This window comes from Leopardus geoffroyi, chromosome C2, assembly GCF_018350155.1.
Source record: "Leopardus geoffroyi isolate Oge1 chromosome C2, O.geoffroyi_Oge1_pat1.0, whole genome shotgun sequence".
NCBI classification, from domain to species: Eukaryota; Metazoa; Chordata; class Mammalia; order Carnivora; family Felidae; genus Leopardus; species Leopardus geoffroyi.
In genome coordinates, this window is record NC_059333.1 from 69,115,674 (window position 1) to 69,127,466 (window position 11,793).

Genomic DNA, 11,793 nt, shown 5'->3' on the forward strand with positions numbered 1-11,793 from the left:
AACTTATGTAACAGCACCAAAGGATTTATGGGTACAATCATGTCAGAGTTCCTGGAGCCAACTATTTCCAATCCCAACACAGGCTGCCCTCCTGGGAAGTAACAGGCCAGGAGCTGGACTCCCCCCACACACAAGACAGGTACAGTTAACTGAGGCACCAGGCAGGCATCATGGACAGGAAGTCTCCCACAAAGAGGCTGGTACAGTCACAGGAGTCTCCCACCTGGCCTTGCCCAACACTCACATTCTGTCTCTGCCTGGGACCAAAGTGGGAGCCCCAGCCACACCACTTAGGAGAAAAAAGGCCTGGCCCAGCATGGGCCACGGCCCTGCTTCTGCTACCGGCTGCACCTTCTCACAGAGTGACTTGTGGCCAGGGCCCATCAGCATAGGAAAGCCTTTTACACGGATTTTTAAAACTCTTCCATGGCGTTGAGCAGGTTCCTGTGATGGGGTTTAATACGTCATCTGTGTCCTCTTTATAGACAAACATGAGCATGCTGTTCCATGTTCCACAGCACACAGACCTCCTTCTCTTGCTCTAGATCAAAACTTGGATTGAATTATTAACACTGAACATTCCCACAAATACAGAAGCTGGTCGTTTTGCTCCTCGACTGGGTCTGAGCCCTTCCTGAAGTCCTCTCCGTAGGAATCGAGGCATCCCTGGGATCTGGAAGATGACCCCCTGCCCAGAAGCCCTGCTTGACCCCACCCCCAGAGGCTTCTGCCCCCACCCCTGAAACAGCCCTGCCCTGTTGCACAGAGGAGGCAACATAATTGAAAATAATTAGCAAATATAGTTGGCAAAAAACCATTAGACTTTAGGAAGACAAGCAGATCCTACTCGGCTCCAAACTCAGAGCCAACCCCCCACCCTGGGGTTCACTAAGGCCAGATTTCTCCTGTCCAGAAATGTGGGTGACAGGGGGGAATTGGTGGCAACTCCCAGCCACTGCGGTAGAAGCGTGTCCTCCTCCACAGCACCCCAGCGAGCAGGCAGGGAGTGGCTGTAGGCAGCGCACATGGGCCAGCTATAGTGACCCACAACACAGGCCTCTGGGCCAAGCTCCAGAGCAAGGAGGTGGCTTTGCAATGGGGCTCACTGGGAAGCTGAGTGAGTGGGCAGTAGGAAGAGTTCTTGAAAGGGAAGGATCGGATTCCTGTATTTCAGGGGAGCTGACCACTCAAGTCGAGCCCTCACCCTCATTATGGAAAGTGGGGGGGTGTGCATCCAGGGTACCTCCCTGAGGAGCCAGATGTCAAGGTCAGAAGGGTGATTAAGGCCCAGAATCAGAAAGGCAAACGGCCATGGGAGCCAGCCACCAGCCAAGAATAAACAGGACAGAGCTGCAATGATCTCCTTTCAAAGTCAACACAAAGGCTTCCTTAGGTCCACCTCCTCCATTGCCCTGGTCAGCCCAAGCCACAGACACACACACACACACACACACACACACACACACACACACACGTGTGTGTGTGTGTGTGTGCATGAGCAGACATGCATGCACATGCACAGCAGTCAGTTCGTGGTCTGTATCCCCATCCCCCTCCTTCCCCAGCCTCCTAGCTACAGACGCTCGCACGTGCACAGTCACAGAACATCACCCACACAGCGCCTGTGCCTTTCTGATCTCTGAAGCAACTGGTGACAGTTACAGGTTCAAACAGTCACAAAGGAAGAAATGCAGGAGATCACTGAGTTTCTCCAAAAGGTTTAGGGGGAAGAGAGGAAGGAGCTGAAACTCCGCTGGGGAGGAGGGTGGGTCATCCCACACCATGACGGCAACTTCTAACAGCTCTCCCAAGCTCACAGGGACCCAGATGGGGTCAGAATCTTCTCCTCTGAAACCATGGCAGGCAGGCTTAATGTGGTTGCAGAATAATAATACCCCACATTTGAACAGGACTCTCTACTTTTCAAAGAGCTCTTCCATCCATTATCACCTCCCGGAGTAACACTGGACAGTGGAGATGCTCATCCCCTCAGTCAGATAACCCCACAGGGCCCAAAGATATTTTCTCCAAAATAATCTTTAATAGTTTAGCATATGTAACGGTTGTGTGAGCGTGCTTGTTTGTGTGTGTGTGCGTGCAGAGGCTTTATGTAGCAGAGTGGGATACAATCAAACAAAAATGGGGTTGCCATGGCAACAGGCTCCGGCATCATTGCAGCCTATTAACACAAGTGAGGAATGTGTTTGGCAGATGCGAGTGTTATTTATGGTATGGGTGTAGCAGAGGGACTTCTAACAGGCCAAAAAGGAGAAAAAAACAACCCTGTGACGCTCCTACTGTACCCCACAGAGGAGACAACGGTGAGACAAGAGCACAGGAGAAGCTGCAAACAGGCAATAAGAGATGGGGAAGCAGAACAAGGAGGCAGGCAGAGGAGAGGAGAAAGGTGGGCAGAGAGCAACAGGGGACTGGCAGGGGCAGAAGGAGAAAGGAAGTGGGAGAGGAAGAAGAGGGGGAGAGGGACGGATACCGGGGGAAGAGCTAGAGCAAAAGATGTAGGAAGGGAAGAAACATCATCCCCCAAAGGGGGATGACCTCTTGGTTATCTCTTGAATAAAAACCATCAGGAGGCACCAGTTCAGAAACCAAATATTTCTCCTCATAACTGGAGCAAAGGGCAGAACCCCAAACACAAGAGGGGCTGGGGAAGAATAAAATACCCAGGTCGGACGATGATGTTGAGGAGTTGAGCTGTGGGAGTGAGGGGGCCAGCCTTGCAGGAGGAGAAGCAAAGAAATGCCAACACAGTTTACCCAGAGCCTATTATGTGTCCAAGGCACCACGGAGGGGGGGATTTCCAAAGCCCCAACATTAGAAACCATGTACTGCTGTTCCATTTCCCTGGACATGTGTCTTTATCAAAGAAAAGAACAAGGCATCTAATGCAAGCCATCCTCAAACACCTGCTGCTCTGGGGTAATCTGAGGCAGAGGTTAATGCTGCACTGTCCCACTAATATTTCCCAACCATCCCTCAGGGTTTGGTCAAGAAATAAAAATTCTATATCAGACATAATCAGAAAGGTAAATCATATACAAAAAAAAAAAAATACAGTTTTCTCTGAAACCAAAGGTCCCTTGTCCTGGACCATTCCTAACAGGCTTTGCTGTCCTCAACAGAGAAAAGTGTAAGAAGTTAAGTGTAAATCCACCCAGAAGCTTACAGCCAAGTCTAAAGACCACAATGGGGAAAAGCAGCATGGGATGGGAGGTGGTAAAGGTAGGGAGAGAAGGGAGAGAGGTTTGCCTGAGAAAGAAGTAAGACAGTCACTCTGCTGTTGCCACAGCATTTTCATGCGAAGATGGGGTTGGAGCTCCCGAGGCCCAGCACTCCTTTCCTGGGATCTGACTCCAGTCTCATGAACCCATGCATCCAGGATTGCCTAGGGATGGTTCAGAAAAATAGCCCGAATGATCCTGGAAATCTCTGCTTCTCCATGTGGATGACATGCCCTTCCCTCTGTAGAAAAACTACACCCATCCGAGCAACCTGCGTCCCATCTAAGCCAGGACCAACGCCCAAAGATACAACATCCATGATAGCCTGGGTCCTCAAGTCAGAAGGAGTTGGAGGTTTTATAAGCACTAACAATAGTATTTAACATATATATATATATATATATATATATATATATATATATATATATTCAGGTATATCTCCAGCTCCCAAATCCCCAGCCTCAGACAACTGGCAGGGTTATCATTTCTCCTCCTTGAGACTGGGCAAGGAGGTATATATATATATGTGTGTGTGTGTGTGTGTGTGTGTGTGTGTGTGTGTGTGTACACACACACACACATACCTATATATGTATATGTATATATACATGTGTATATATATATATATATCTCACTACCTCTCAGTAGGTTCCTCTCTCAAGTTCAAAGCTGATCTCTGAAGATTTTTTTCCTTCTGATCCCAGATCATAAAAACTTCAACTAAGCTTCAACTACCCCTCCTACTCCACTCACTGGAACACCACCAAGTTGGCAAGCAGTTATTAAATCCCTACTAAGTATCCTGAAATGTCCTAGACAAGGGAGAGAGGGTAGAAAAGAAAAAACATACACAGGATTCCTGCATCCAAGGAGCTTACGTTGGATGGGGAGCAAAACCAATGGGCACTGGAAAGTAAGGAAGTGCTCCACTCTGTGGTTCTGACTCTGTCGTTAACCATGCAGTAGGGGGAGAGGCCAGGGTGCCTGGAATGGAAGGAGGAGCCCCTGAGCAGGAGGTGAGGGGTGAGGCTTGGCACAGAGGTTGCAACTGGAAGGGGCATACACATTTCTTTCATTTTCAAGAAAATATCTTGGGGCTCAAAGAGGTTGCAGATCCCCTTCCTTTCAGTCGCAGAGTACTTTGGAGGTAGAGCTAGAGCCCAGCTCCCTGAAGCCCATGCTGTGCTATTCCCTGTAGGAGAGTATCACACCCAGGAAGCTGGGGGCACAGGAAAACCTGTCAAGGAAGAGGCAGTACTCAACATGATCAAAGTCTGAGAAAAGGCATGAGAAGTGGGGAGAAGAAGGAAGGCAGTGCCAACGGAGTATGGTTAGAGGTTCTCTCAGAGGACACAGACACCCAGAGAGAGGTATGGGGTGCAGAGCAGGGTCCACAGTCGAGAGACTAGCCTGCATCAAGGGCCCCCTGACTCTCACAGCCAAGCTGCACTAAAACAACTAGGCTCAGCAGGGGTCAATGGATGAAGCCCCTGGAGCTCCAGACAAGGCAACTGCTACTGGGAGGCGTGCATGTCAGAGGGGCCAGTCTCACCAGCGGTCAGGAGAGCAAGCACACCTCTCTCCCAGAAGCCTTCAGTGGAGTCACCAGTTAACCAGGCAGAGGTTTTACTTCCTCCAGAGCCCACCATTCTGAGCTCATGGAACCAGTCTCAGCAGGGATAAAAAGCACCGCCCCGCCACAAGCAATAACAAGGAACACCCAAGGGAAGGGGTCATGCCACCCAGCACTAGCTTTCCGCTCAGGCCAGAACACCGCCACACACAGAGGTTCCTTCCTACCTTTGCTAAAGGCAGCTTTTTTGGCTTTAGGGCACTTTTGTAAACAAAGCAAACTTGTCAGTCCTCCCCCAAGTTCAGGTATATCTCCAGCTCCCAAATCCCCAGCCTCAGACAACTGGCAGGGTTATCATTTCTCCTCCTTAAGACTGGGCAAGGGGCACCCAGGGGCTCCCCTCCCCAACCCTCTATCCAGGAATCGTTAACAAACCAGGATGGAGAGGCTGCTGCAGGGTCCAAGCCACCTTTATGAGGAGCCTTTTCTACACAGGGACAAGGAAAGGAACGGGGACCTTTCCTTAGAATTTTCTCCTCCAACTCTCCTTCCTCACTTGAATCCTCACAATGATGGCTACATGTCTTCTAGGGGCCAGGAACATTACAAATAATACAAGGACATCTTTTTTGTAAATGAACACGCTGGGGCTCAGAAAGGGTTAAAAGGCTCTGAAGACACCCCACAGCTGGCACAGCCGTGTCTCTCTGGCTCTTTTCACCACTTTAAAGGTGATGAGTTACTTCTCTTTGGCGTCAGGCCAAGGCCTGCCCACCCCACGATCTAGTCCCTGCGACCAGGTGGGCTCCTACCTGCTTGAGCAGAAACTGGTCCTGGGCGTTGGTGCGCAGGGCGATGGCCAGGTGGAGGGCAGACAGCAGCACCCCACTGAGTACCGCGGCCCGCATGCGCACAGGCAGCAAAGTGTAGATGGTGTAGATGAAGAACACGGTCCACCAGATGCCCTCCGAGGCGCTGCGCGGCTGGGGCAGCAGCAGGCCCACCACCTGGACAGCCAGCACCACGGCGATGAGCGCGTAGCAGGCCAGGCCCATGTGGTCCTGGTGGAAGGCGGCGCGGTTACAGAGCACAGCCATGACAAGGATGACACCCACCGCGGCCGCCAGCACTGCCAGGTAGGGCAGCTGGAGCGGGGGCCGCGCCGCGTGGAAGGCCAACATGACGAGGCACACGAGCACCAGCACGGCCATAAGCATAGTGAGGCTGCTCTGGTTCAGACGGAAGAAGTAGCGCTGGTACAGCCGCTCCAGTTTGTCCGACGGGAACTTCTTGGAGCGGAATATCTGCAGCAGCGCCAGGCAGCAGGCGCCCAGCGACAGCACTGAGCCGGGCCCCGCGCCTGAGCCGGCCGAGCTGCTGCCATCCCCTGACCCTTCGTCGCCCTCGACGGCACCGGCACCGGCCTCCAGCTCGTCCGCCGCGCGGCCCTTGCCCCGCCGCTCCTCCAGGCCCAGCTCCACCGAGCGAGGGCGCACCTCGGTCCCGCCCGCTGCGGCCGCAGCCGCGGCCGAGCCGCCACCGCCGCCCCCAGGGGGCGCCCGGGTGCTGCCCCCGCCGGCCGCGCCCCGCCGCTGCCGGCGGCTGCCGCGACCGCAGTCGTCGCCGCCGCGCTCCTGCCAAGCAGATTTGGAGCGGAAGCTGAAGCCGAAGCCCCCGGCCAGAGGGTCGTCACCACTCAGCGGAGGATCGTCGTCGTCGTCGTTGCGCCAACGATTAGCCAGGCGCTGCTGCTGCTGCTGCTGCTGCGGGGTCACCGCCCCCCCGGATTTCTTGGTGCAGCTACGGGTCAAACCCCCGGGGGCGTGGGGGTAGCCATTGGCGCGGGAATCGGCCTCCCCCCACGCCGAGCGATGTTCCGGGCCTCCCCGGGACGCCGGCGCCGCCGCTGTCTGCGCCGCGTAGCCCGGGGGGCTTACGCCTTTGGAGCCTGACATCCCCCCCTCGGCTTCGTCGTCTTCTTCCTCCTCCCCCGGGGGCCGGGCCGGGGGTCTCCAAGGGGACGGCGGACGGCCGAGCAGGGGGACCAGGCTGGGGTCACACGTCGAGGGCGGCCCGGGGCCCTGCGCAGCAGCGGGGCATCTTGGCACCCCCGTCCTGAGCGGAGAAGCAGGGCAGCAGGAGGACAAGCGGGGAGGCAGGCACAGCCCCGAGGTGAGAAGTGGCTGAGAATCCGCGTCTGGAGTCCCAGGTCCGAGATGGAGTTGGCTCCGAGCTGGGGCAGCTGGGTCTGCTTGAGTGGCTGCGCCGCGCGCAGAGGGACGTCCGGACTCCTGGTTCGCGTCGAGCTCGACGAGGACCGGAGTTGCGGACGAGGCGGGACGGAGAGGTGTCCTTGCGGGCGGCGCCTCTCCGGGGCTGGCAATGCCGGGGCGCGGCGTTCGCAGATTCTGCCTAAGCGGGGCCCAGCGGCACACGCGGCGAGGCGGCGGCTAGGGCGGCGAGGCTGGGGTCCCGGCGTGGAGACCGAGCGGGCACCCTTTCCTCGCGGCAGACTAGGAGCGACTGGGAGGTGTGGGCGCCAGGCAGCATTATTTTCTTACGAGGGGTGGGGAGGTGGGATGGGGGGTGGAGAGGACGGGGGAGGGGGCGGCGGGCGGAGCAACAGCGCCGGGGCCCTGGGGGGTGGGTCCTAGAGCCCAGGGGGGCCGTCGCCCGCATCCCCCACCTCCCGCGGAGAGAGTGGGAGCGAGGCCCCCGCGAAAGCCGAGCCGAGCTTTCAGCGCGTCCGCGCAGGGGGCGGGGGCGAGGACCGGCTCCTGCGGCGCGGCCCTTCCCCTCTCGCCTCCCCCTTCCCCCCAAACGGAGCGGGGCTGGCCCGGACCCGCTGGCCCAGGAGGGCTGCCTCGCCGACTCCGCAAGCCCTAGGCTCCTCGCCGCCGGCTGCGGGCCCACCGCGGCCGGGCGCAGAAGGACCAGGCGGAGGGCGGAATCCGGCGCAGCGCCGCCGCCGTTCTGCCCCAAAGCAGGCGGGCTTCTCCCGGGGAGTACGGCATCCAGAGATCGAGGGCCGGGGCTCAGATGCAGCCGGCCGAGAGGGGTCCGCCCAAGAGGGGCTGCGGCCCGGGGGCGCTCCGGGGAGGCCCGCGGGAGCCGGGCTCAGGGCGCGCCATGCACGCCTCGGGCCCTGCGCCGCTCCGGCCGCTCGCGCCGCTCCTCCCTTCTCGCCCGCTTGCCGCCGCCGCCGCCGCCGCCGCCGCCGCCGCCGCCGGAGAGCCCTCCGCATCCCCTCCTCCCGCCGCCTCCCCGCCCCCCGCGCCGCTCCGGCCTCGGCTCACAGCGGCGCGCGGCCGCCTCCGCCCCCCGCCGGGCCGCGGCCCCCGCCTCTGCGCCCCGCCGGCATCCTCAGGCCAGGCCCCGTGAGGCGCTCGGGGTCGCGGGGGCCCCAGTTCCCCTTCCTCACCTAAATTTCTCGCCGCGCCCCCTCCCTCCCTGGCTCCTGGAGCCTGGTCCAGCCCGCTGTCCCTACGCCGGACCTGGGTGGCGTGCGGTCCTCCCCCCCACCCCCGCTTGGGTTCTTGCGCCCCTAGTCCAAGCTCCCCTCTTTTGTATCCCCCTTTAATTCCCCTCCTCCCCCCCCCCCCATTCAACCCAACTTCAGCCCCCGCGCTGCGCCCCCCTTCCCTGGCCGGGCTCGATTGGCCGCTTCCTGAGATGTCAGACTTGACTCCCGCGCTCTTATTGGGCGATTCTCTGGCCGGGCGGCAGTGCCAAAGGAGGGCGCACCGGGCTGGGGGCGCCCCGGCCGCGACTGCCGCTGGGAGCGGGAGACCAGAGTCCCCGGAGGGACCGGAGAGCCAGACCCGGAAATGGACGGGGGAGATGGAGAAATTGAGGATTTCTGAGACGCAGGAGGACGGTGACGGAAAAGATGGAGATGCAGTGGGTGAGGCTGATGCAGCCAGGGCGGGGCGGACAGGAACGCTTTGGTGGGTAGTTTCCGAGAGAGAGCCCTTCAGACAGCTCTAGGAACACCTGACGTTTGTGAAGTTTTTGCCTGTTCACACACTTAAAAAATCTCATTTGGTTTCCCTCAGTAGCCCTGGGATGTGACAGAGACCAGGAGGCATGTGACTATTCCCGATTTATAGATCCGAAACTGAGGCTTCAGGAGTGTCATCAACTTGCCATGGGCACACGAGTTCCCTAACTTGCGACCGAAAGATCTCCCATCAGCACCAAACTGCCTCTCCTACCTAGCAAGCTGGTAACCCGGAGCAAAGCGGGGTTCCCGCTGGACAACGAATGACCAGATACTCCTGCCCAGCACTAGTCACAAAGAGGCAGGAGTGGAAAAAAGGACTTACTGCGGATCAAGGAGGGTCTTGGAAGATGTACCTGTGGAAGATGTACCTACCCAATTCCCCTTGCCCCTAGGCTGTTCTAGTGGAAATTCTGTCAGTCCAAACAGTGGGAGGGGTGGGAGACCACACCTCTACTGGAGAGAGAAACAACCTTCACTTTGGTCTTCTTCCTCCAGCTCTCTCTGCAGAGCTTCTGACAAGGAGCCTGGAGTCTGAATGATCTTCCCTTTTTCTCTCTCTCTCTCTCCCTCTGTCTGTTGGTCATCTCTTTGCAGATTGCAAGATAAGCCTTGCCAGAGTTACAAATTGGGAGGAGAAACATTTGGAGAGATCTGAATAAGATAACCCTTGAGTAATTCAGCCTTTGAATAATCAATCCATGGTTAGCTAAGTCATAAAAAAGCACCATGAAATTTAGTCAACAAACATTTGCAGAGCACTGCTATGTGCAAAAAGCACTGTGCTAGGTGATCCAGGAATAAAGAGATGACCTAACTCTGGTTACAATCAGGGAGGGAGAGGAGCTGGCCACTAACTTCGGTTTAGAGCTCCAGTTCAGTCGTTTTGGGAATTGAGAGAGGGGGAGAAGGGGAATTACTTCCCATTGTGAAGGAAAAAAAAAAAAAAGACTGGAGGGGCGTCTGGGTGTCTTCGTTGATTAAGCATCCAGCACTTGATTTCGTCTCAGGTCATGATCTCACAGTTTGTGAGCTCAAGCCCCACATCGGGCTCAGCACTGACAGTGTGAAACCTGCTTGGTTTTCTGTCTCTCCCTCTCTTTCAAAAAATAAATAAATAAACTTTTAAAAATGTTTTTTAAAAAGACTCTGGAGGCGAATCTGGGGCTAGCAGAGGGATAAGTAAGAAGAAAGGAAGAATGGACTGATGTTTAGTAGGCAACTACTACATATCTGTAAATATCAATAAACATTTTGAGGAAGACATTATTCTCCCCACTGTAAAGATGAGAAAACTGTGACTTAGAGAAATCAAGGCCCATAGTCTGTAGCAGAATGGAACCTAAGTACAGCCTGCCCCTTATGCTCTACCTCACTTCCTGCAGCATATATGGTATGAGAGACGCCCAGAGAGGCAAGTGCAGGGACCGAAGCCAAATGGCCAGAGGTATCAAGGTGATTGGGTTCCGTCCTTGATCCTCTTATTCTCTGAAGCTCTCCCTAGTTCATTCCTTTGCATTTTATTCAAATGTTTAAAAATAACCATCATCTTACCAAAAGAGCTATGTATGGTTAAAAGTAGAAAAACTAACCCCCCCCCAAAAAGACAAAGCAAACAAAACACATTCATAATCATACCATGTAGAGAGAACCATTAACATCTTAATTTTTTCCTTAACAAAAAATAGGGCTTTTACTGTGCAAATAGTTTTAGAATCTGCATTTTTCTACTTAGCTAAATACTGTGCTAAATATTGCATTTTTCATATTGGCAAGCATTCATCTATAATATCCATTTTATTGTCCAAACAGAATTCCATTGCATGAAAACAGCATAATTTAGTTAACCAATCCCCTACTGTTGGACATTTTTCACTGTCACAACAGTTTATAAAAAGTTTCCACTCTTCTACTGTTATAAACAATGAGCATTTTTGCAGAGAAATCTTCACACCCATCTTTATATCCTTAGGAGAAATTCCTACAAGTAGAATTGCTGGGTCAGAGGATAAACATTTTTTTTCCTTAAGGTATTTCTGAAATTCTTATCTTCAGCCCCTGCGTCCCTTGCCTATTCCAAGCTTAGCCCTGTCCACTGGAGAGCTCCCCGTGGATGCTCCTTGGTACTCACCAGGGGCAGATTCAGTTTGTTTAAAAGGTCAGGGAGTCTCCTAAAAAGTCTGCTCACCCTGTTTTTTCACCACTTGTGGAATGACCATCCCCCAATCTCCCTGGTCTTGGAGTGGCGAACCCTCCTCGATCCCTATCCCTGTCCCAGGGTCCTGCTGCCCTACCCTCATCGTTACACATCTGTCTCCTTCCACATTCTCTAGCTACTATCTTCACCCACATCCTCCCTGCTCCTCGCCTGAACCATCTCCAGCTCTCTTCTTCCTCCATCCTGCTTGCCCTCAATCTGTCTTCCACTTTGTCCCCCACTTTGATCATGCCTGTCACACCCCCTAACTTAAAATTGTCCACAAAACAGCCTCTTCCTCCCTGCCTGCTTTCACTGCCAACCACTTCCCCATGTCATCCAACCACCCTGAATTGCTCCTTAAGCCTCTGTAAAGATCACCTTTTCTACTCTGCACAAATAGCATTTATGGTACGTCTGTGAAACTCTCTCCAGTGCCTCACCCAGGCTGTTAGGCACTGCCTCCTCCTCAGCTCCCAGCACACCTTGCTTTTATCTCTATTATAGCACTTGTCACATTGTATCATCTTAAGTTGTTTTCAGAACTGTCTCCACTGTCAGCTGAACTCCTTGAGGGCAGAGTTGGTATCTTATTCTTGTGCCCGTGCTTAGCCGGGTGTCTGGCACAGAGGAGGCGCCCCGTAACTGTTTGTTGGTAAACAAATGGTACATCTGAGGAATAGGGAGTGGAATGGAGTCTTCTGCAGGGGAGGGCAGGTTGCAACTGGCAACAGTGGATGAAGATGGAGAGGTGGGTTGGATTCTTGAATGCCTTGCAGAAGGA

At 54.8% G+C, this 11,793-nt stretch overlaps 1 protein-coding gene across 1 annotated transcript in view; it reads right to left on the minus strand.

Moving 5' to 3' along the window:
- ADCY5 (adenylate cyclase 5) overlaps window positions 1-7,350 on the minus strand; it is a 147,975-nt gene extending 140,625 nt beyond the window's left edge. The window contains exon 1 of the mRNA XM_045502281.1: window positions 5,625-7,350. Coding sequence (XP_045358237.1) covers window positions 5,625-6,767 — 1,143 coding nt within the window. The 5' untranslated portion in view covers window positions 6,768-7,350. The remainder of the gene's footprint in view (window positions 1-5,624) is intronic.
- Between the last annotated feature and the right edge of the window lie 4,443 nt (window positions 7,351-11,793).